This window comes from Pelodiscus sinensis, chromosome 14, assembly GCF_049634645.1.
Source record: "Pelodiscus sinensis isolate JC-2024 chromosome 14, ASM4963464v1, whole genome shotgun sequence".
Lineage (NCBI taxonomy): Eukaryota > Metazoa > Chordata > Testudines > Trionychidae > Pelodiscus > Pelodiscus sinensis.
In genome coordinates, this window is record NC_134724.1 from 19,037,270 (window position 1) to 19,063,104 (window position 25,835).

At 43.5% G+C, this 25,835-nt stretch overlaps 1 protein-coding gene across 7 annotated transcripts in view; it reads right to left on the reverse strand.

The window, feature by feature from the left end:
- Positions 1 to 1,074: 1,074 nt before the first annotated feature.
- ADAMTSL3 (ADAMTS like 3) overlaps positions 1,075 to 25,835 on the reverse strand; it is a 372,565-nt gene continuing 347,804 nt past the window's right edge. For 4 of the 7 annotated variants that reach the window (XM_006139251.4, XM_025179582.2, XM_014581637.3 and 1 more), the window contains exons 28-31: positions 21,502 to 21,706; positions 19,320 to 19,429; positions 3,550 to 3,764; positions 1,077 to 3,017 (exon numbers count right to left, since the gene is read on the reverse strand). In XM_006139251.4, the coding sequence (XP_006139313.2) occupies positions 2,908 to 3,017; positions 3,550 to 3,764; positions 19,320 to 19,429; positions 21,502 to 21,706 (640 nt within the window). In that variant the 3' untranslated portion in view covers positions 1,077 to 2,907. Of the gene's footprint in view, positions 3,018 to 3,549; positions 3,765 to 3,934; positions 4,038 to 19,319; positions 19,430 to 21,501; positions 21,707 to 25,835 lie in introns of those variants that run through there. The other 3 variants (XM_075897127.1, XM_014581638.3, XR_012895741.1) reach the window with 3 other exon arrangements.

Here is a 25,835-nt window from a genome sequence, read left to right on the forward strand (position 1 = left end):
AAACTGGAAGTTGTAGTTTTATGTTGGATGTGCTAGCCACAGTAGCTAGTGCTGTTCCCAGGGAGATGCTAAATAAATGGGTGCAAATTTACAGAGTACTGCCTGCAGAACGGAATGTTACACAAACTGGTCAAAATATCTACATTAACTTTAGCTCCACTGGAAAAAAATTGTAATGAAACATCCACCTTGGGTTTATGCAAACACTATTGCACAGCTCAGACCCAATAATAAAATCTCACCATGATTTTCGTGGTGTTACCAGGTTCTAATTTAATTACAAGTCAATGGGGAGATTCTATGAAATCAGGAAAAGCTCAATACAGTTGCACACTGAAATAAAAAAATGGGAAAGGGGAGTGTTAAAAGGTTCTGTCACAATTCTAGAACACCTTTTATACACCATACCACCATAACGATCAGTACAATGGCTATGTAGAATTCCTTCTTTCTAAAGGATATTCAGAAAAAGAGCTAGTAGGTGGCACAGACCATGTACAGTATTTCATTATTAGCATCTAGGGTTACTCTTTAAACACCATTATTTCCTCAGCAGTGCAGAGGAGAGCAGAAGGGCTCTACACCACGTTTACATGCAATTCTGACTCATTCTGGTTCAATGCTCAGTGCAATTTACAGCAGACTCAAGTTTGTTCTAATTCCCACCCATCTGCAATAGTATCCAAAGAGCTGTTTCAGCCGCTGGCATTGCTAGCAGAGTGACATTCCTGCTCTCTCCTGCCCTTTACCCCAGACATGTTCCATATACCAGGAGTTACAAGGTGTGAATGGGAGCATGTGAGTGTGTTATAGAGCTGGTGATATGAATGTTTTTGGTAATGGAAATTTACGTAAGCCAGTTTTAAGTCTGCATTACACCTCTAGATCAATGCCAGGCATATTACAGTGGGGCTGAAGATCTGTTCCGGAAACCAGAAAAATGAGAAATATTGCCATTTTTTGGAAAAATTAAAACTAGCGAAGAAACAGAATGGTAACATAATACTAGTGACCATAACATGGGTTCTATGGAAATGACCTTAATAAATAATCTCCGTATAATAATGCAGTTGAATAACTCAAGTAGAGTTTATTTCAGAAATATCAGTGAAAGATAAATGTTAGTCATCTTTGGTTACTGGAGTGGCAGTAAAAATAAAGTAAAGGAATGTCTTGCCAATTGCAATAGCAACCATTTATAGCACCATCTCAAAATAGCATGCACATTTAACCGAAGATAAAATAAAAGCAACAAAGGAGTGTTATGTGTTAACATTTGAAAACTTTAAATACAACAAAAAAACTATGACAGAAATTTTGGTAATAAGAAAAATATATGTCCCAAAATCTTTATTACACACTGTACAAAACAAAATATTGCACTTTTAAATCAGACAATAAATATATACAAAATTATTTTACAGTTGTTTTAATTTAAAAAACTGCTTAATCAATTAAAACCCATTATTGATTAAAAAGATAATGATCAGGAATATCCTCCTTTTGCAGTCATCTAGGACACAACTGACCACGTCAAACACTTTTTATACAGTAGTGATAGTCTGATTTTCAGTGATGAGAACCCATTGTGTAGGAATACGATTACTAAAATTGTTTTTACAATATGTTTACTAATTACAATTCAATGCAGTCTAGTCTACTAATGCAGGGTCCAATTAAAAATATGCATTCAGGCTTCCAATTTGTGCTATGGTTGGAATGTGCAAAAGTGAGATGCCATCTTCAGCCTTGTGCAGGCTTCTCCAGAGTAAAGCCAAATGTTTAGACCTATCAAGCATATAATTTGCAGTCCAGAAAAAGATTTAATTAAGGATGTCATGGTCAGAATTTACTAATGCACAAAAAAAAAAAAAAACCCCACCCTTGAATGGATAATGGTCACGACAAAAATTAAGTTAAATGAAATTGATTTCTTATGCTTCTATCTTCATATTTTCAACTCTTTCCTCTTACTTTTTTCATGTCTGGAAAAATAAAAATATTTATTGAAGAGATAAAGTCGGACAGGCACATTTGGCCAGTTATTGGCTTTGTTCCTTATTTGACTATGTGCAAGAGAATAGCACTCATGAATATTTCATTTCCAGCTCTTATAAGGAAATCCTGAGTCTAATTTAAAATCATGCCACAACTTTGATCATATTTCAGTGAGAATCAATAGGAGCAAAGGAAAACAACACCTCATTTATTCAAAAGCAGATCTATTGCTGTTTTGAAAATAATGACAGCATCTATAATGCATACATATACATATAGGAATGAAAAATTAAATGTACTGTGGTGTATGTACTAACAGCTAATCTTATTAGCTGTGAGATTGACCCTTATTCATAGTTGAAGATCAGGCTGCTTATGAAAATGCAGTCACTGCCAAAATCTTTATAGCTACAAGCCACTGCTTCTATACATTTAAATATCTTATTAAATTTGATAACACAATGAAAATAAAAAAGGAAGTCAGTTGCTGCATTCCAAAATTCTTGAAAATAATTTAGTGACTTTGGCTTTCTTATAAGTAAAGGACAGTAAGCATTATCTGGTCCTTTTTAGATAATGTTCTTCTTCCCCCAATAAAATTGAACTATAATGACCTATGAAGTTCTATAGATGATGTACCATGATATTCTCCTCTTAATCCAGACATGAAAATGTATAAAAGATTAAAAGTTTCTTTGCAGTGAAGTGGACAATACGAGTTTCCAGCAAAGTTTCCCCTCAAACACATCAATCCACAATGCTGTCAATGCTGTTTTCATCAGCCCCATGTATCCATTTAACTATTACGCCTACTGTCTTATTTACAAGTATATTCTCTGAACAGTCTAGATTTAATGAACCTGTTTTCTCATCTCTTCACTGCACCATCATGAATTTTCCATAGAAGAATTATACTTCTTGACATGACTGACAGCACCTTTGTTTGTAGAGATCTATTAAGCATAACTTTAGATGTTTTACAAATGTACAGTAGTGAGTTGTATCCTTGCATTCGCCTTCTGAAAAATATAGTTAAACATTAAAAGGCTTTATAATGAATAAGGGATAAATAGTAAAAACAATCATCATAGTTACACAAACAATGGTTTGATGGTAACTCTTGCCATGCAAGGTATTTTCCATCTAGCAATAGGGGTTCAAATGCGATCACAGATAATATGACTGGTGATCTTATCATATCCACTTATCTGTTTTCCATTTCACAAAGCTATTCCACAATTTGGTAAAATCAGCAATGTGTTCAGAGTCTCATATATGAATTGTGCTGGCCTGGCTGCGTAGGGAAACCTATATATGACTAACTTATAACATGGCAGATTCTAACTGGTGCTTTTAATTCTTAAATATCAAAGTGATTCAGAACTAGAGAAAAGTATAGCAGGGACAATAAAATGTTTGTTGGAGAAAATGGCTTTACCTTTGATGTGCAATCAGATGCTTGTAAAATCATTAGGGTACTGTTTGAGTTGCTCTCTAAATATAACTACTACAAATATCTCCGTGCTCAGATATAAATAAATGTTTACGTACTGCCACAGGAAGTGACATTGCAATGTTGCCAGGTCATTGGTCTCTTCCTCCACCCGCAATACTGATCAGCCACAGGTTTGTTATTCTTCCTGTGTATACAGTTTACTCGCCGTGACTGGAATCCACTTCCACAGTCTACACTGCAGGGCCTCCATGGACCTGTCTGCCAATACACATTGCACATCTCAGAAAAACAGTTTCTTCTGACAGCTGATCTATGGAGAAAAAAAAACACACACGACAGTTAATTTTTATTTCTGTGCTTGCTCCTTCTTAGCTTAGAGTTATTTGTTATGCATCAGTCATCAACCAATGAGAAGAAATACATTCTAGTTTATTTTAACTGCTGCTCCATTACCTTGGGCCGGAAGAGGAGGTTACTCACTTTTGGCAGTAACTGATGTCCTTCAAGATGAGCATCTCTGTGGGTGCTCCACAGCCAGTGTCAGCTGGTCTAGAGCCACAGACTGGATTCTTCACAGCAGTGCCTAGGAGGGCCACATACGCGCAGTGAGCAGGGTGTGCGAGTGCCACATGGTGCAACCGCGCATATAGAGCCAGTCTCCCTTCAGTTCCTTCCCCACCCAGAAACTCTGCTTGTAGAAAAGGTCTCCGAAGTAGAGAGGAGGAGGGGAGGGTAGTGGAACACTCACAGGGACGCTCATCTTAAAGAACGTCAGTTACTGCCAAAGGTGAGTAACTTCTTCTTCTTCGAGATGTTCCTGTGGGTGCTCCACAGCAGCAGGTGACTGCAAAGCAATATGTCCTAAGGAGGCAGGGACTTCAGATCTGGCAGGTAAGCTGTACATAACACAGCCTTGGCAACTCTTACTGAGGACAGTGGTCCATAAGAAAGTGCACAGAGCTTTGCAAACATTTGGTCAGAAGCCCATGTGGCTGCAGAGCATGTGTCCTCAGAGGGATCTCGCGGAGGTAAGCCCCGTGGTATAGCGAGAGTGTTATGCGTCCGGAGGGGGAAGGACAAAGGCAAAACTGTGCCAAACTGTGCAATAGGGGCGGCTGTGGCTCCCGAGCCGGGGTGCTGGGCTCCCGGGCAGACCCTTTGAAGTGCCCACTCCCGCCGCCTGGCCCTGCCTTGGCGGCTTGTCTGCAGGGAGCAAGTGGCCCAGCAGCTAAATTGGCACCCCATAGTGTGGCGCCCAGGGGCAACTGTGCCCCGAGCTACACCACTGGGTGAGCCACAGACTGCATGGGCTCAAATGGAGGTACGTGGTGTGAGTTGGTTGAGCTGGTAGCATAGGGCTATGCAGTCAGAGATCCAATGAGATAGTCTTTGAGAGGATATCTTTTGTACTTTCTTGCATTCTAGTGTGGATATAAAGAATGTGGGCGAAACTCTGAAAGGCCTTGTTCTGTGAATGTAGAATGAGAGCGCCCTGCAAACATCAAGGGACTGCATCCTTGCATCCAAAGTATTGGCATGAGGTTTGGGGAAAAACACACGTAAGTGAATGGTCTGGTTTATGTGGAATGAGGAGCACACTTTGGGGAGGAACTTGTGATGGGTATATACTGTGACTTTATTCTTGAAAAAGGTGATGTATGGAGGATCTGCCAACAGGGCAGCCATTTCTCCCATCTGCCAGGTGGATATAATTGCCACTAAAATGCAGTTTTCATAGAGAGACGAATAAGTGAGCAAGTGGCCATGGGTTCAAATGGGGGCTTGGTGAGAGAGTTGAGAACCAAATGCAGGTCCCATGGCTCCTTCAGTGGAGTTATGTCAGGATATAGAGACTGGAGGCCCTTCATAAAGTGGTTTGTTATAGTGTGACAGGGTGAGGTCACAGACAACCCCTCGGGGGTGCGTCCCGGGGTGCTGACACGGCCACTGCCACTTGCCTTCCCGCTCTCTGGGGCTCCTCACCTCCCGGTCCTGCTGGGCCAGCTCCTCTGGTCTCCCCCAGCCAAGGCCCCGAGCTGAGGTCCCTGCCCCCACCAAGAAGCAGTACAGACACTGAACCTCTTCAGGTCCAAGGAGAGTGCAGTTTAGGGCCCAGCCTCCAGGGATATCACTCCCCCAGATGGGATCAAACCTCAAAGAACTAGGTAAGCCACCTTTAACAATGAAAGAGGGAATGTGCACACTGGTTACCCCTCCCCCCGGGTAACAATCGCTTACACTGGGTTTGATAGAAAATAAAAATGGTTTCATTAAGTTGAAGCAGTAGGATTTAAGTAGTAATAAGTGAAAACAGGTAGAGCAAAGTAGGTTACAAATCAAAAGAAACAAAACCGCTTGGCTAATTCTATGCTGAAACCTCAGTGCAAATTTAAACTCACCCTAACGCCTCTTTTCCAGCTGCCAGTCTAAACCCAGGGCTCTCTTCCCCACCCTGGGGTCTCAGGCTCCTTTCTTCAGGTGCAGCCCAGCCAAAAGACCCCCAGGCCTCTGCTCTCCTATTCTTTTTGTTAAAGGACTGAGGCCACTCCCTACCAACCACTGCTCAGGCTGAAGAAAAAAGAGATAATTTAACAGTTGAGGGTAACACCCTCCATATCTCTCATTCATACATTTGAAACCCACAAAGTATTCCCCACGCCACATGTCTAATTTTACACACACAAATGATACATACAACAGAGTAAGATAAAGAGAACCAGTGGATTATGACATGAAGATTGATGGGTTACACAAAATGATTCGCTCAAAACACTTTTGAGATATGTATATTCATGTCCAAAAATCCATTTCTAAAAGCGGGGGGGAGGGGTTTGGTGGGTCTGTCATGCTCCTTCAGTGGAGTTATGTCAGGATATAGAGATTGGAGGCCCTTCATAAAGTGGTTTGTTATAGGATGAGTGAAGATTGTGTTATCGTATATTTTTGTATGCAATGTGGTTATAGCAGCTAGGTGCACCTTGACAGAACTGACAGAAAGGTTGGACTGCTTTAAGTACAGGATGTAGTCAAGGATGACAGGTAATGGGGCAGTCTCAGGAGAGATGCTGTGAGGGAGAGCCCAGTGTGTTAAACGTGTTCATTTATCAGAACATGTTTTACACATTGAGGCTGCTCAGCCGTGTAAGAGCACATTGTGTACTTGGTCAGAGCACTGTAACTCTATGCCTGAGACCCAGCCACAGACCAGGCCTTTAGATGGAGCCTGAGGAACCACTGGTGTTGGGTCTGTAGACGTGGCTGGTATATCATCCTGGGGTTGCATGGCAGGGAAATAGGCAGAAACAGTGCCATTTTGTTGAGGAAGGGGAACCACAGCTACCTGGGCCGATTTAGGGCTATGAGAATAACTCTCACCTTGTCTCACCATATCTTGAGTCTTGTGCGGTGGAGGAGAGGAAACAGGGGAAAGGCGTAAAGGAGGCGGTGACTGGAACAGGATAGAGGGCACTTTTTGTTGGCACTTGTGGTGAAAAGGTCTATTAGAGGGTGTCCCCATCACATGATGATCACGTCTAGTGTAGCCTATTAAGTTGCTTGCCTATCATGCTAATAATATGATTGTGTTGATTTAGATTAATTCATTAATATAGTATAGAGGTAATGGTTAAGAGCCGTAACGCAAGAAATTTTCCAAAGGCTGTAACAGGCTGTTTGCAAGATAGCAGAAGCTAAGGTTAGCAGATTTCTGTGGCTGAGACATGGGTCTCTCCCAGACACAGGTCATAGCTTATTTGTAGCTTTCCTGGACTGCAAAGGGGAACTTATGTCTAGGACCTTTCACCCAAATAGGATGGTGGTAGGAAAATACTCAGCAGATGCATCATTATATAAAAAGTCCCATAATAACTAGTTCAGGCTGAACTGAGTAATCAGCACACGGCATGTGATAGATGACCACAAAGGACCATGGTAATGAATTGATGTATATGATAATAAGTTGATAGCAATGATACACTGACCTATAGAAAAAGGACTCTTCAACATTAGAAATATCCTCTACAGAATATGTATCAAACATGTCAGCATCAGCGTAACATATAAAAGTGGGACCCCAGCCAAGGGGCGATAAGGAGAAGAAGATGTAGTCCTGGGAAGGGCCAGAATGATGGCCACTGGGGGTGAGGGAAGGTGACGATAATGAGAAAGATGATGGGCTAACACCTAAGATTGTTCTAGAAGGAATTATGTAAGTATATGGTATGGAAATATGGACGTACATTCCCTATCTGTCTTATGAAATTGGGGTGTTCTTGATTGTGCTAACTGTATTAATAAACTAAATTTGTAAATATATAAGAGTTTCTATAGCGTGAGAGTTGCAACCATGCACATCAGGGTTCCCAACCACAGAATAATTGAATACTGGGCTTGATCCTGGGACAAAAAACCTGTCAACCCTAAATGTGGTCATTAGAAATTAACATGTAATCTTGGACCAGGCAACACTAGTAACCCCTCATTTATCTGCCACTCGTGCTGTTGAAGTAATGATCTGCTCAACACATCAGCTGTGATGGTAAAAGCGCCTGATAGGTAACATGCACTTACAGTGATGCCATGGGAGAGGCACCAGTTCCACAGGGCAATAGCTTCTGTACAGAGGGTGTGGGAATGGATGCCTCCTGTCTGTTTATGTAAAACATGCTGGCAACACTGTCAGGCCGTGTCCAGACTCAGGGGTTCTTTCGAAAAAAGTAGCCTTTTTTCGAAAGAACTTCCCCTGCGTCCAGACTCAAGCTGCGTTCTTTCGAAATTATTTCGAAAGAACGCGGCTTTTCTTTCGATGGCGGTAAACCTCGTTTCACGAGGAAGAACGCCTTCTTTCGAAAGTTCCTCTTTCGAAAGAAGGCGTTCTTCAATGTAAAGAGGCCGTCTTCGAAAGAGAGCATCCAGACTCACTGGGTGCTCTCTTTTGAAAAAGCGGATTTCTCTTTCGAAAGATCCGCCTGCAGTCTAGACGCGATCTTTCGAAAGAGGCTCTTTCGAAAGATGCTTTCGAAAGAGCCTCTTTCGAAAGAAGCCTGCAGTCTAGACATAGCCCCAGTGTATATCTTGACATGCTTGTAGGCTATTGTTGGAAGTAAGTGTTGGCAAGCTAGTTTTATGGCTCTTCATTCAAATACATTTATATGGAGGACATTTTCTTTTTGTGTCTAGAGGCACTGTGTTGTTGAATTTTCCATGGGTGCTCCCCAGCCCATGAGGGAGGTGTCTGTTGTGATAACAATGGAGGGAGGACTCTGGTGCTTGAAATGGGATTCCTATGCACAGGTTCTGTGTCTTTGTCCACTATAGTAATGCATTTTTTATCATGGCTGGAATGGAGAGAGCTCTGGTGAGGGGATGGTAATTTGGCCTGTAGACCAAACTGAGCCAACCTCGTAGGCACCTCATGAATAGGCATGCATTGGGGACAACTGGGATGCATATCACCATGTGGCTGAACAGCTGAAGGCAATCATGTGCCGTGACCTACGCCATCATGCGTAGCTTTTGAACCAGGTCCCTGATCTTCTCAAATCTTTCAAGAGGCAAAGACGCCTCTTGACCCTTGAGTCGAGTTGTGCCCCTCTCAACTGTATGGGCTTTACTGGTGTAAGCACTGACTTTGTTTCATTTATTAGTAGGCCCAAGTAGTGGAAGCAAGTCATGACAGAATGGATATCATGATGGGACTGTGCCTCTGATTTGCAATTGATCAGGCAGTCATTGAGACAGGAAAAAATGATGACATCAAGTTTCCTTAGGAAGGTGGTGATTACAGTGAGCATCTTGGAGAAGATCCTAGGTGCTGTGGAGAGTCCAAATGGCAGGACAGTGTATTGGTAGTGGCGCGTATCTAGGACAAAGCGGAGAAAGTGCCTATGAACAGGATGAATGTTAAGGACTCTAAAGTCTAAAATTATGAGCGTGGTCCATGAAGACGGGGACGGGGTAGGTGGAGAGAGGAAAGAAAATAAAGGGGATAGTATATCCTGTACAGATTGATTGTAGCACCCAATTGTCAGATGTTATGCCCTGCCATGCGGTGTGAAAGGTCAGAAGCCAACGACTGAATATTTTGTCAGAAGGTAGTGACTCTGGAGCAGGGGAAGATGTTTTCAGTTCCTTGACCAATGCCTCAACTTTGCCTGTTTTGTTAAGGTGAGTGGTTCATAGCACTGGTTTGATCATGTCCGTGCTGCTGCCTGCTCCGACCATGTTGTTGTTGAGCCTGGTGATCTTCTATCTGTTGGTAGTAAGTGCATGACGGATATCTGGTCTTGGGTATAATTAGTACCTATATTTTCTCCTTCTGGTTTTAGGCGTATGAATACCCAGGGAGTGCAGAGTCACCCTTGAGTCCTTCATGGAATGGAGGACCTTTTTGGTTTCTGTTGAGAAGAGCGTCTTGCCCGTGATCCTCCACTGTGGACTGTATTTCCCTGGGAAACACTGCAGAGTTAAACCAAGAGGCTCTCCTCATAACTACCGCAGTGGCTGTTGACCTAGTGGCCATATCGACTACCAAAGAGCTAGGTGGGGGTAGGTGAACAGAAATACAGAACCCTTTGGGGGAATGTAATATTTTCTATCAGCTCTCTTGCAGGTGGGCAGTATGGTTGCAGGGGTCTGCCAAATTATATTCACAGGGTCTATGATAGCAGGATTTATGGGCAGAGCAATATTTGCAGTAGGGGAGACCTCTAGTATGTTCATAAGCTCATGTTGAGTGTTGGAGAATTCCTTCGTGGCAATATTTAAATCCACTGCCACCCTTTTAAAAAGGTCCTGGAAGGACATGAAGTCATTGGCTATTGCCGGAGGTGGTGGCATTATTGCTTCATTTGGTAGGTATCAGGAGAAGTATCCTGATCCTGATTCACGGGTTTGCTGATATTGTGCATTTTTCTGGTGCCTCTGAGGAGATGGAGACTGAGGTGGAGGGGAGGACACATGCTGTTTGTCCATCTTTTTGATGTGCTTTCTCCTATAATTACATGCCCATGGGCTCCAGTACTGCCACTGTGCACTGTATGGCATGGGCAGTGGCATCCACGGGCGTGGTCCCCAGGGAGGAATTGTGTCTAAACTGAATATCTAAAAGAGGGATGTGAGCTTTGACATTTACTTTATGGGGCAAAGATTTCAGCCCTAATATTTAGTGAAAATGCTTTTTAAATGCTCACAATTTAGAAGGACAAGGTGGGTGAGGTTATTTCTTTTACTGAATGAAGCTTGTCTCTCACCAAAGAAGTTGGTCCAATAAAAGATAGTGCATATTATAGCACCCACTTTGTCTTTTTAAGGCCTGGTCTACACTACCAAGAGCATCGATCTTAATTATGCTACTTCAGCTACATGAATAATGTAGCTGAAGTTGATGTACTAACATCTACATATAATGGGGTCTTCACTGCAGTGAGTCAATGGCAGATGCTCTCCTCTTGACTCTGACTACACTTCTCATTCTGATGAAGTAGTTGGGTAGATGGCAGAGGATATGACAATCAATTTATTGGGTCTTTATTAGATGTGAAAAATTGACTGGATCAATTGTTGCCCATTGATCCGGAGGATAGTACTGACATACCCTAATAGCCCTGGACAACATGGCTACAATATTTTTACGAAAGAAATATTCACCGTTGGGTCTCGTTAACCTGAAAACATGATAAAAACATGTATGTGCAGATTACATATTCTTCCCATACCTTTGATTATTGGGTTCACATACCCACCTAGACATTTGATATCATGTGGGACAGACTTTTCATCCCACTGGTCAATTTAAGTCAGTCTTTAATACTGGGCAAATTGTTTTATTAATTTTTGAGGTTATGTCCACTCTATGTATGCCCTCATTCAGTAAAACTCTTAAACACATTTGAAAAAATCCCACATATGGCAACATAATCTACTGGAATTAAGATCTCGTTGTGTGTCAAACCTGTACTTTTCCTACTTAGAAGCTAGGAGCTACTTAGAAGCTAAAAACAAAACAAAAGGATGCCTAGAGAGAACATAACTCTAGAGAACAGATCATCAAAGTTACAACCTCTTCTTTATTCAATTTTCTAACTTAGCCTAAATGTAAAAGCATGTACCGTTTTGGCATCATGTACTTAGAGCAGTGGTTCTCAACCTGTGGTCCGTGGACCCCTGGTGGTTCATGGTGGTACTGCAGGGGGTCCATGGAAAATTTAAAAATAAGGCGGGCTCAATCCTTACTTTTTTTCTTTTATTTTTCTTTATTTATTTTTCTTTTCTTTTTTCCTCCTCCAGGGAGGGGGAAGTCAGTGAAATTTTAATAGATTGAAAAGGTCATTTTATATGATCAAAAAGGTTGGGAACCACTGACTTAGAGGAAACATAGGGTATGTCTACACTACAACGTTAATTCGAACTAACATAGTTCGAATTAGTTAATTCGAACTAAGCTAATTCGAACTAACGCATCCAGACTAAAAAACTAGTTCGAATTAGCGTTTTGCTAATTCGAACTAGCATGTCCACATTAAGTGGACCCTGAACCGGGCTTAAGGATGGCCGGAAGCAGTGCCGGCAGAGCATCAGAGGAGGACTTAGAGCGTGGAGATGCTGTCTCAGACTAGCCGAGGGCTGCGCTTAAAGGGTCCCGACCCCCACCCCGGACAGACAGTTCTCAGGGGTGCCTCGCTTGCAAAGCAGTCATGGCTTGGAGTGCCCGGACTACCCACACTGGGCACATCACAGCACTCGGCCATCAGCCCGGCTGCACTTGCCGCAGGCTGCCATCTGGGGAGAGGGGGCAATTGGGGGGCTGCAGGAGAGCTTCAATCCCCAGAAGCCCGCAGAGCCAGCCCAGTCCTCCCCATCGGGGGCTCGTGCCCCATTCCTCCCTCCCCTCCTTCCACTTACCCTTCCCTAGCCCCTCTTCTTGATGTACAAAATAAAGATAACGTGTCTTCCAAAATGGAATCTGTCTTTATTGAACAAAACTGGGGGAGACTGGGAAAAGGAGGTGGGAGAGGGGAAGAGAGAGGCTGGGAGAGGGGAGGGCAACTAAAATGATGAGGGGTTGGGAACAGGTCCCATATGAAGAGAGGCTAAAGAGACTGGGACTTTTCAGTTTAGAAAAGAGGAGACGGAGGGGGGACAGGATAGAGGTCTCTAAAAGCAGGAGTTGGGTAGAGAGGGTGCATACAGAAAAGTTCTTCATTAGTTCCCATAAAGAAGGACTAGAGGACACCAAAGGACAGGAATGGGTAGCAGGCTTCAAACTAGTAAGAGAAAGTTGTTCTTCACAAAGCAAAGAGTCAACCTGTGGAACTCCTTGCTGCAGGAGGCTGTGAAGGCTAGAACTACAACAGAGTTTAAAGGGAAGTGAGATCAAGTGATGGAGGTTGGGTCCATGGAGTGCTATTAGCCAGGGGGTAGGAGTGGTGTCCCTGGCCAAGGTTTGTGGAAGGCTGGAGAGGGATGGCACGAGACAAATGCCTTGGTCACTGTCTTCGATCCATCCCCTCCAGGGTCCCTAGGGTTGGCCGCTGTCGGCAGACAGGCTACTGGGCTAGATAGACCTTTGGTCTGACCCAGGACGGCCATTGTAAACTCAGGGCTCAGGGTCGGGGGTCTCAGTGGACCCCCTTGATTCTCTTGCACACCTGCTCCTGGGTGGCCAGGCTGGCAGCTCTCCTGCCCTAGACGGCCACTTTCCTGTGCCTAGTGCGGAGATCGTGGACGAGGTCCACGATGTCCGCACTAGCCCAGGCGGGTGCCCGCCTCTTGAGGTTCCGGGCAAGCTCCCGGGAGCCACCAGCCTGGTCCCGGGAAGAGGGGGAGGGCTGGGGGGCATCGGGTGGGTGGCTCGATCCGTGCCAGGTGCAGGGTCTGCTGGCTGGGTGCTGGCAGGCTTGCATCTGGCACGGGCACCATAGCCAGCCCGTGCCCCTTTAAGGGGCCCGGGGCCGGGAGGGGGGCAGACGAGTTTCCCTGGTGTTGGCCAGAGTGGCCACCAGGGAAACCTGGGGAGGGCTAGCCTCCCACTAGTTCGAATTAAGGGGCTACACACCCCTTAATTCGAACTAGCTAGTTCGAACTAGGCTTAATCCTCGTAAAATGAGGTTTTCCTAGTTCGAACTAAGCGCTCCGCTAGTTCGAATTAAGTTCGAACTAGCGGAGCGCTAGTGTAGCGCCTATGAAAGTTAATTCGAACTAACGTCCGTTAGTTCGAATTAACTTTGTGGTGTAGACATACCCATAGTGTGTATTTTCAAAGAAACACCTGCCGTATTTCAGTGCTTACAAAAATTGATCCATCTGCTGCATATTTTGATGCCCAGAAAAGTTTTGTAATTTTATAAAATTTAGTCTTCAGCACAGGACTTAGGCCAGAAGGTAGACTTAGTTGATTTTAATTTTTTTCTGGACACAAACATACAGTAGGATAAGTAAAAATCTATCATGTACAATACATGTGTGGCCCAGTGCAAAAAAGTCCCCATTTCTCTCGGCCTATTTAGTCAGTAAGTTATTCTAAGGTAGAGCCATGCAGTGTGGCCTATGTTAGTCCATTTAGGACTCAAATAGTGAAAAGGCATTGTTACTGTTCCAGAGGAAGGTAGGGCTTGAATCGTATCGTGGTGTCTGACAGGCTGTTGTTACCTTACCAACTCAGAAACAATGAAGGGGGCGTGTTTTATATCTGAGATTTTCAGCTTCCATTACAATTAACAGTTATAGTTAATTAAAGTGATACCTGAAAAGAAAAACTTGTATACAATCTTTAACCTTAAATTAAGAAGTTTGCATCTATATTTTCTCGCCATTCCTCTTTCCTGTCCATCATCCTTAGATATTTCTGGACTCTGCCCCCTATCTCAGAATAATGTTGCCTATTGTGTGGTTAAATGTTGTGCTTTGAACAAGGGACTGGGAATCAAGACTCCATGGGTCTATTCCAGGCATTGCCACTAACATGCTGAGTGCTCTTGGGTAGGTAGTCAGTTAACTTCTCTAGGCCTTGAAATTACTAGGTCTGTAGCACTGGAATACGAATAATTGCCAATTCCCTGGGGAATTGGCTTAATTCCTTGTTTATAAAAGGGCATTAAGATATTGGATGACAGATATTGTTATGTCGTGGGGAGTTTCAGAGTATAGGAAGAAATCAGTGGAAAGGCAGAGAGCTGGAGTAGGTGCAAGTGTCCATTTTATTGCATAGCACAGAACTCACTAGAACAAGCCCAGACTAGCTGGGCTGACCCCAGTGACCTACTCAGTTACCATAACAACAAGATCTATATCTACAACCCAATATACAACATATTCCTCCCCCCTTAATAAAAATGTCCCTTTAAGAAAACAAAAACTAACTATGAAATGAGGGTAGAACGCCTCAAGTTCCCAGCTGTGAGTTAATTTCAACTAAAGGTCCAGCCGTTGAGGAGGCCTCCTTTCTCTAGGTGGATTACAGCGGACATCCGGAGTTCTCGCACCCGAAGATGTTATGGGTGCAGGCCTGACACTGGGCTGGGAACTTGAAGTGGGAACAGGTGAGGCTGTTGGATCAGCCTGCTCAGGGAGGAGGTTATTGTTCGCTGCTGGTGGTGATGGAGGAGGAGAGTCAGGAGCAGGTGATTCTTGACATGGTAGCTCACCAGCAGTGGGAAGGATGGGCAACTCAACTGGAGATGTGCCTCGGGGGCAGGAATAACCTGTCAATAACTGATCTACATGCCGCCGCCAGATGAGATCTTTCGCAGTCCGGACAGTATAGGAAACAGGTCCTGTTTGAGCAATAATAGTGGCAGGGACCCATTTAGCTCCAGGAACATAGTTCCGAGCCAAAACTGTCTGTCCTGGACTAAAGGTTCGGTCTTTTGCTCTGGATGCACGCCTGATAACTTGACCTTCCTGCTGACGTTGCACAATTTGTCGTGGTTCTGAAGGTTTCAGCAAATCAAAGCACGTGCGTAGCTGACGTCCCATCATTAGAAAAGCCGGGGACACTTTGGTTGTAGCGTGAGGAGTGTTTCTGTAGGATAGTAAGAAGGTGTCCAGACTCTTTTGTACGTGTGAATGTTCTCTAACCGATTTCAAAGCTTGTTTCCTTGTCTGGACAAACCTTTCAGCCAATCCATTTGTGGCCGGGTGATATGGTGCTGAAGTGATGTGATGGATCCCGTTTGCTTTCATAAAATTTCCAAACTCCTGAGACACAAACTGTGGACCGTTGTCACTCACAAGTTGTTCAGGAATACCCAAATGACAGAAGATTCCCCGTAATTTTTGGATAGTACTCTCAGCAGTAGTGGAAGGCATTATACAGACTTCTGGCCATTTGGAATGAGCATCTACCACCACCAAAAACATGTTACCTTCAAATGGGCCAGCAAAATCAACATGAATACGTTGCCATGGTTTTTCAGGCCAGTCCCATGGGTGCAGAGGTGCCAATTGAGGTGCATTCCTCACACCCTGGCAAGAAATACAAGCTCTTGCCTTCTTTTCAATGTCACTGTCCAAACCAGGCCACCAAAAATAGCTTTGTGCAATTTCTTTCATGCGCACCATTCCACAGTGACCTGAATGCAGTTGCTCTAACATCTGTTGTCTCAGTATTTTTGGAATAATGACACGCATTCCCCACAACAAGCACCCCGAACGGGTTGATAACTCCGTTCTCCTGGACATGTAAGGGACAAGGTCAGATGAGACCTGAGAGTTCCGTAGAGATGTTCCACGCATCACTAGTTCTATTACTTGGGAGAGTACTGGGTCAACACGAGTTGCTCTCTTAACTTGTGCAGCAGTGATGGGCCTGTTCTCTACCTGCTCAAAGTAAAAGATTTCCTTCTGGCCACTATCTTGATGTTTGACTGGCAAAGGCAGCCTAGAGAGACCATCTGCATTGCCATGTAGAGTGGCTTTCCGATATCTGATCTCATATGTGTGTCCTGAAAGCCACAATGCCCATCGTTGCATACGACTAGCAGCCATTGGTGGAATACCTGAGTGTGGACCAAAAATTGCCATCAGAGGTCGATGGTCAGTGAGAAGTGTAAACTTCCGTCCAAACAGGTACTGGTGAAATTTCCGAATTCCAAAAACGATTCCCAATGCGTCACGTTCAATTTGTGCATAGTTAGTTTCAGCTGTGCTTAAGGTGCGTAAAGCAAAAGCAATTGGTTTCTCCTCTCCTGAGGGCATAACATGTGACAAGACCGTGCCCACTCCATATGGGGAGGCATCACAAGCCAACTGTAAAGGTAAGGATGGATCAAAATGCGTCAGGAGCTCTGCATTTAGCAATGCATGTTTAGCCTTGTTAAATGCAACATCACAGGCGTCAGTCCACTTCCAGACCTTGTTCTGGCCAAGGAGCTCGTGAAGTGGTTTTAATAGTGTGGCTAGCTGTGAAATAAACCTTCCATAATAGTTCAATAGTCCTAGAAATGAGCGAAGTTGACTAACATTTTGAGGGGGTGGAGCTTCCACAATAGCCTTAACTTTTGAAGGGGACTTATGAAGACCAGTAGCATCAATGATGTGTCCCAAATATTCAACAGAGGGCTGAAAGAATGCACACTTATCTTTACGGACTCGTAGGCCATACTCTTCCAGTCTTTGTAGGGTAGCCTCTAAGTTCTTAAGGTGATCCTCCTCATTCCCACCCGTGACCAGGATGTCGTCAAGATAGCACTGAACTCCTGGCAAGCCACACAAGATCTGGTCCATAGCTCTCTGGAACAAGGCTGGAGCAGAAGTTATTCCAAAGGGTAAGCAACAGTAACGATAAAGTCCTTTATGAATCACAATAGTCAACAGCTCTTGGGATTCCTCCTCAACTTGCATCTGTAAATATGCTTGACTCAGATCAATCTTGCTGAACCTTTGTCCCCCAGCCAGGCCCGCAAAGATGTCATCGATGCGAGGAAGGGGGTATTGCTCTGCACATAAAACAGGGTTAACAGTGACCTTAAAATCCCCACAAATCCGAATAGAACCATCTTTCTTCAATATTGGAACTATTGGAGTTGCCCATGTACTATGGGTAACTGGTATTAGGACTCTATTTTTGACTAGGCGCTCCAGGTCTGCTTCAACTTTTGGTCTGATAGCATATGGCACAGTTCTGGCCTTCAGATATTTTGGTTGGCTACCAGGTTTAATGTTCAGTTTCACGGTGATTCCCCTCATACTTCCCAGATCCTCTCCAAAAACAGCAGCATGTCTCTTTAATATATCAGTCAGACCTGTTTCTTCTTTAGTCATCCGGTGCACTTCTGCCCAGTCCAGTGGGATCTTCCTAAGCCATGATCTCCCCATTAAGGCTGGGTAATGGCCTTTCACCACAAACAGTGGTAATTCTGCAGTCCGTCCATTTAGTTCCACCTTAACATCAGTAGTGCCCAATAGGGGTACTGCTTCTCCTGTATATGTCTTCAGAATGATCTTTGTTGCCTTAAGTGGAAGATGCTTCAACTTTTCCTTATACACCGAGTCTGAGACCAATGAAACTGCTGCACCAGTGTCCACTTCCATGCGTACCGGTTTGCCATCCAACAGTGGGGTTACCCAGTATTCATGGGAGCCCCCTTTCAAAGACAAAACATAGCAGGGCACTTCTTCTTCAGACAAGGTGTCGCTTTGATCATCAGGCATCTGCTCGATGGTATGCAGATTTTCCTTTTTGTTCCGCCAGGCCACAGGCCTCTTTTTCTTTTGTTTACAGGCACGCTCAATGTGTCCTTTTTTTCCACACTGTCGACACACTAGGTTCTTACACCAGCATTCTGCGGCATGGTGATCTGTCTTACCACAGCAGTAACATTCCTGGCTCCCCACTGTTTTGTGAGTAGGTTCTTGGGACATTTTATGCACCCCAGGGGGTGCACTAAGGTATTGTGCCTCCTGTGTGGCCAGTTCCAGGGAGACCGCAATATCAATGGCCTTCTGTAAGGTGAGCTGAGCTTCTGTTAACAGACGCCTCCGTATAGCTTCACTGTGCAGGCCACACACTAACCTGTCACATATGGCATCATTTAACATCTCCTTAAATTCACAGTGTTCAGCAAGCTTTTTCAAATTGGCTACAAATTGTACAATGGTTTCACTTTCTTTTTGGTCTCTGCTATGGAACCTGTACCTTTCTGCAATTACCAGTGGTTTTGGAGCATAATGTGACCCCAGGATTTCCACAATGTCACTGTAAGATTTGGTCTCTGGCTTAACAGGGAGCAGCAAACTGCGTAGCAGAGAATAGGTCTTAGCCCCTACAACACTTAAAAATATTGGCACCTTCTTCTCTTCTTTAATGTCATTTGCAATAACAAAAAGTTCAAAACGCTCAGTATATACGTGCCATTGCTCTACAGTCTCCTCAAAAGGTCCCAGTGGCCCTGTAAGTGTAGCCATGGCTGCTGCACTCCCCCCTTTTTTTTTCTTTTCCAGTCTCTGGGCTCCTTGATCTTAGTTTCAGTTTGCACAGGGTAGCAGTCAGTTCTTACCCCCACCTTCCAGAACAGCCAGAAAGAGTTTGTTTTCTTACATTGACTTCTACTTCTTTTGTTGCTGGAGGCAGCACAGGTATCCCATCCTCGTCGCCACTTGTTATGTCGTGGGGAGTTTCAGAGTATAGGAAGAAATCAGTGGAAAGGCAGAGAGCTGGAGTAGGTGCAAGTGTCCATTTTATTGCATAGCACAGAACTCACTAGAACAAGCCCAGACTAGCTGGGCTGACCCCAGTGACCTACTCAGTTACCATAACAACAAGATCTATATCTACAACCCAATATACAACAGATATTATAATGTAAAAAGTATTATCTAAAGCATTTAACGTGTCAGAACAATTTCTGCCCTGCTTCAAACTTCGTACCTCTTTGTTTCATCACAGTAAGAGTCTGGAACAAGAGATCCATTGCGATGTTGACATATAACATGGCGGTGCTGCAAACCCACAGCACGGCCTACACAGCGACCAGAACACTAAAAAAAATAAAATATAAAAAATACCTTATGTTAGAAAACATAACCTTTATGTAGGTCCACTTAAAATATAAGTTATCTGCTTGCTTTGATATCCTAGAGCATGGTCCATTAAAATATTGTTTCTTTGTATGTTTATACCAAAAGGAGGATGAAAGACATTTAACACAGGTTTAATCAGGCCACTTTATTCATAGATGTCTAGGGCTGTCTGGCAGACAAAAGTGTTTAGTGCTGGTGAACCCATGTTATTCTGTAGTTACCCAAGGGGCCTTTATCAGCTCCTCCACTTTTCCCATCCAAGTTCCTCCAGCAAATCCATTGCTAGAAACTTACCATCCAACCCTCCCAGTAAGAGGGTTAAGGTGGGCTATGCGAATGGGGGGGAGGGTTGGTTTCCTTCCATACCAGCCATAAGAATCCCCAACCACCCCCATTTATTCCTTTAATGAATATCTTTTAAGTCCTTTTCTAAGCCATTTATCAGGTCACTGTATACCTTTCCAATGGAGTACCTGCACCTGACATCCATGCTACACTTAACTAATGAGTTGTGACATATGTCCTACTGCCCTTCATTGATGCATGAACAAAATCCTTCCTGAACCCTGTGGGGAAGGCGAAAAACCCAATTGCACTCAAGCTATTTAGTGGTAAGGGAAAAATTCTGTGTCAATCTCCCCACCCCGCAAAAGGGGGAAAGTTGTATAATGCTCACAGCAGCTCCTGACAAAACTTGGTGTTTTAGCATATAAGGGGGGAGAGGATGGGACCTGCTTCAGCCTGCTGCTTGGAAAAAGGAGGCTTCAGGTGTAGGATTGTCCCTTTTAATCCTGCTTTCCTAGAGCATGAGAGTCAGTGATCATGCCAGTGCCTTTTTCAGTAGCTTTTATCTCTCTCCTCCTTCCCCACCCGCTCCTTTACCACCCTAGTCCTGAAGCACTGTTACCTTCATTTGGACAGCCAGCCAACCCATTAATTAGCCTGTTTAAAGGTCCAGGGTGGTCGTTGTTATACAGTAGTAAACACAGTTAAGAAAATAATTAATAATGAATTTTGATTGGGCACATAGGACACATTGAAGAGAATCTGTTCCAGGATTGGTTATACTATATGCATCTCTCAGAATCAGACTTCCATTATGAATATTTGCATATGCAAGTTCAAAATTTTCTTTTTACAAATAGTTTCTAAAATTCACTTAAAATTAATGATTTCTTCAAGCAAATTCTTCTGGTAAATGCCCTTGAAAAAAGAGCTGCTGAGATGGACATAAAAGGGAAAGCATCATAACTGAACCCAAGCCAATTTTATATGAGCTAATATTTAAGCATTTATGGAAATGTTTCTGAAATGTTTATTATCGTCAAACAGTAAACACCATACCAGTTCTCTTAAAAGTAAATTCAAAAGTTATTGCAATTTGCTATTAATTCATTGTAACACAAATGTAAAAAAAATCACAATTCCTCTTAAAATATCGTATCATCTATTTATAAAGCACATCCACATATGCTTGCCTTTGGTGGATTTTAGAGAGACAGCTATGGTTCCCAGTACAAGTTAAATAAACGCAAATGTACCAAAACTGGGGAGGGAAGGAGAGAAAACAAACCAGGTTGTAAAATAAAACAATGCTGATGTTAGGATTTCAAAGCATATGTTTGCTTTCTGTGCAGGGCTCACTTGTCTGCTAAAACCTGCATATACCTTGCCTATGTCTCCATAGAATATCTTTTCTTTGACTGGTAAAGTAAACTTTCTATTTCTATGGCAAAATAAAGGCAGCAAGACTTGTAAAACACTGTCTGACAGCGAACAATGACTATACCTTTGGGATTCTTTCGTTGTGCCTGTGTGCAGGCACTAGCACAACAAGTCCTAATGCCAATTAAGGCTCTCTAGGTACCACCACAAAACAAATAATATTAACTTTGGGAATATAAAGGAACACCCACAAAGATTTCCAACAGTAAGCATGGAGGTGGGAACATAAATCTGAAGACTGTGATATGATGGCACAGCTTTATTTACAGCGTATTTCCAGTCAAGGTTTTCAGATGATATATTACCTGTCCCCAGGAATGAATTATCCACTCTGTACATGAATGAACTATACATCTCTTTTTCTCCAATGGACTATCCTTGCTGACACAGGCATCTGGTGACAACCTCAATGTAGTGCCATTTGCTTTTGCTTGTTGACAAGTTACTTGTCGTTGGCGAAATCCATTACCACAGGAAGCAGAACACTCAGACCATGGACTAGTCACCCAACTGAGGATGTAGAATAAATGGACAGTAAATATGAAAGTAATACAAACGCAATAGTATCTTACAGCAACTTCTCTAAAAATAAAAACTACAGAAACTTAATATTGTAGCTGCAAGTTTGCCCAAATTCAGCTCCTTAACATGAGAAAAACATGAGCCAGTATTATGACCTCCTAGGCAATGTTTCTTCTAAGACAGGACTGAAAGGGATGATTTTCAGAAGACATCCTTTTAAGAATATATGCCCTTACAGAAGTTATGGACTTTATGCAGAAACTTACTGTGTGAATGTATTTGGCCTGTATTATCCCAGAGGTCAGGCTACATGGCTCTCACAGACTCACAGACTTAAGGTGAGAAGGGACTATCATGATAATTTAGTCTGACCTACATGCCATAGAACCCCATGCTCCCACTCCTATAATAAATAGACCCCTAACCTTGGCTGAGTATGTTTTGTATATTTTGTCAGATGAATTAACTGAATTATACTGCGAGAGTTTTGATGTAATACTCTGAGACCAGTTTAGCACAGTTTGCCAACTTGTGTGTGAGAGTTCACTGTTTGAAATGGTGCTCAGAGGCGCATTATTGCCCAATGTATTTACATTACTCTTTCCTTTCTTTCACCTGAGTTAACTGGCCAGATTTTAGAAGAAACCTGCAGTGGAGACCACGTGTCTCAAACTCTTTTAGATTATTATCTCTTTTTTCTTAGTGTGTTTCCATTGGCAGGAAAACCACTTGTTATGGGATGGCCTGAGTTCAGACTCACAATTTAGAGTGATCTGATTTTTGGCTCTCAGTACTGAAATATAAACACATTTCTTCTTATACAGGTTGAACCTCTCGTCTGGCACCCTTGAGATCTGAACGGTGCTGAACCAGAGAATTTGGCGAACCATGGGAGGCCAATATTGTCTAGCAGTATTACCAATGCTTCAACTCCTTACTAGCCTGTTAGATGATATTTAGGGGTAATGTAGAGCTAAATAACAGCACAGAACACTGAGAACCAGGACTGGTGGCTGTAAACAAACTTTATGGGACCATGAGAAACTTGGCCACACCCATGATAAGTGGAGACGCAACTAATTAAAATCATGCCAGACAATGGATGTTACTGGACTAGAGAGTGCCAGACTAGAGAGGTTCAACTTGTATTCATTTGTTGCTATGTTTTATATTTTTTATATATTTAGAACACAAAGTTTAAAACACACTGACAATTGTACTTCCACACACTGGCAATTATACTTCCACAATGTCAGTTAAGGACTTAACACTTCCCTCCAACAATTTTCCAATGGCCAGCAAACTCCAAAGCATGAGTTTTCCTTCCCTTGTGAATTTTACATTGCTGGCAGTTAGATGTTCTTTCCTGACAGGAGATGCCAAGTGCTTGTATTCATGTGGCTGTAGGTATTCCTGTTGTAGGCTGGGAACAGAACCATGACAGAGAGGAAAGTTCCTCACAAGCAGTAGGAAGTGAAGAGTGAAACTGGAATTGAGTTCTTGGCTGTAACAGCTAAAGCTTTTCATAGAATCATAGATACTAGAACTGGAAGGGACCTCACAGATCATTCAGTCCAGTCCCCTGCCCTCACAGCAGGACCAAGCACCATCTACATCACTCCTGATAGATGTATATCCAACTTGCTCTTAAATATCTCCAGTGACGGAGATTCCATAACCTCCCTAGGCAACTTATTCCAGTGTTTAACCACCCTGACACTTGGGAAGTTTTTCCTAATGTCCAACCTAAATCTCCCTTGCTGCAATTTAAGCCCATTGTTTCTTGTCCTACCATCAGAGGCCAAAGAGAACAATTTTCTTCCTCCTCCTTGTCACATCCTTCTAGGTACTTGAAAACTGCTATCATGTCCTCTCTTGGGATATGTCTACACTAGCCCCCAGTTCGAACTAGGGTGGCTAATGTAGGCATTCGAACTTGTAAATGAAGCCCGGGATTTAAATATCCTGGGCTTCATTTGCATGTTCCTGGGCCGGCACCATTTTTAAATCCCCTAAGTTCGAAATGACTGCCCGCGGCTACACGTGGCAGTCAGAAGTTAATCCGAACTAAGTCCTTGATTTGGATTAGCTGTTATACCTCATTGCAGGAGGAGTAACAGTTAATCCGAATTAAGGACTTAGTTTGGATTAACTTCTGAATGCTGCGTGTAACCGTGGGCAGTCAGTTCGAACTAAGGGCATTTAAAAATGGCGTCCGCCTGGGAACATGCAAATGAATCCCGGGATATTTAAATCCCGGACTTCATTTGCAAGTTCGAATGCCTACATTAGCCACCCTAGTTCAAACTAGGGGGCTAGTGTAGACATACCCTTGGTCTTCTCTTTTCTAAACTAGACAAGCCCAATTCTTTCAGTATTCCCTCATAGGTCATGTTTTCTAGATATTTAATGATTTTTGTTGCTCTTCTCTGGACCTTCTCCAATTTCTCCACATCTTTCTTGAAATGTGGTGCCCAGAACTGGACACAATACTCCAACTGAGGCCTAATCAATTTAGAGTAGAGCGGAAGAATGACTTCTCATGTTTTGCTCACAAAGCTCTTGTTAATGCATCCCAGAATCAGGTTTGCTTTTTTTGCAATAGTGTTTTGGTCTTTCTGGAACATATGCACAGACATAATGGCCCAAGAGCAATCCGTAGGCATTCCAGTTGATTTGACCAAAGGTTGGACAATTTTTGATGGGGGCCCACTCCAAGAATTTGTAAAATCATCAAGGATTGAACTCTTCCATATTAATGGAGGAGCTGCGGGGTCTGGGAGGGAGTTTGAGTGAAGGAAGCAGTTGTGACCTGGGTTAGGGGATGAGAGTGCAGGAGAGGGTGGAGGGGTTTGGGCTGTGACCTGGGGCAGTGGACAGGTGTGCAGGATCTGGGAGTGGATATGGGGCAGAAGGGGGGGGCAGAGTGTTTGGGTTATGTGGGGTGGGGGGTAAGAGGCAGGCTCTAGCTGGGAGATTTACATGCGTGACTCCTAGCTGGCAGCCTTCTGAGGTAGACTCCCTGCCTGCCCCACCCCCACACTGGCTGCAGGGGTCATGTGATTTTTGAACAGGTCGGAGCCTGAGGGGAGGGGAAGAGGATGATTCACAAGCTCCGTGTTGAAAACAGGCAGTTCCCATTGGCTGGATACCAGCCAATGGAATTGTGCTGCAGGCGGAAGCAACACATGAAGCATCTCCTTCCTCCCGCAAGCTCACATCTGTTCTAACAGCTCCACAGCAGCACCTCTCAGTGCAGGGTAGGCAAAGATCTCCCTGAGGCTCCCTGCTGCATCCACAGGCCAGATCTGGTGGCTTGGCGGGCCAGAACTGGCCCACTGAAGGAGTTTTGCCCAGGACTGTTTTAACCAGAAGGTCAACAAGATTAGTGAGGAACTGTATGCTGAAAGGGAGCTGAAACACAATCTGAAAAGCTGAGACACTATGGTGATAGATCCTATAGGAATGTGATAGTTTGATCATATAGCTAAGCAGTTACAGTCAGTATTCCACCTCTGCATCAGCCTTTTTCTGCTAGCCAGTGTGTAACAATGGCCCATGGCACTCGGCTGTCTAGCACCACTGCTGATGCTAAACACACTCTAACTTTGCTCTATGCAAGTCCAAAGACCAAGGCTCTGGCTCTTGTGCAAGTGCACAAAGAGAAAAAAAAGCACATCTTGCACCACATGCTTCTAAACACCCTGTGAACCTGAGCAGAGCTAGGTGGAGTCTACTTCATAAACAGATTAGTCAGCTCCTGGGGATGGCCCTACTCCACTCAGAAACTGGCAGAAATTTTGGGAAGGCCACAAATTTATCTAGGGCAGGATGCATGGCCCAACTATATCTAAATGTAATAAGCAAGTACACTGATATTTCAGCTGTTTGATGTATTACCATTAATACACTTCCTTAGCAAGTACGTTTTACAAGGTTTTTACCATCCATTCCACAAATATAAACCAATTCAATCTTGAGAGTCCACTTTGGAGTTAAAAATGACTCCAGGGTAACCCCTCTGCTTTAGAGCTCTGAACCATGCTGTTCCAATGTCAAGTTGCTTAAAATTCTGACTGAATGCTGCCCTGTGTGTAGTAGAATTCGTATTTCTATA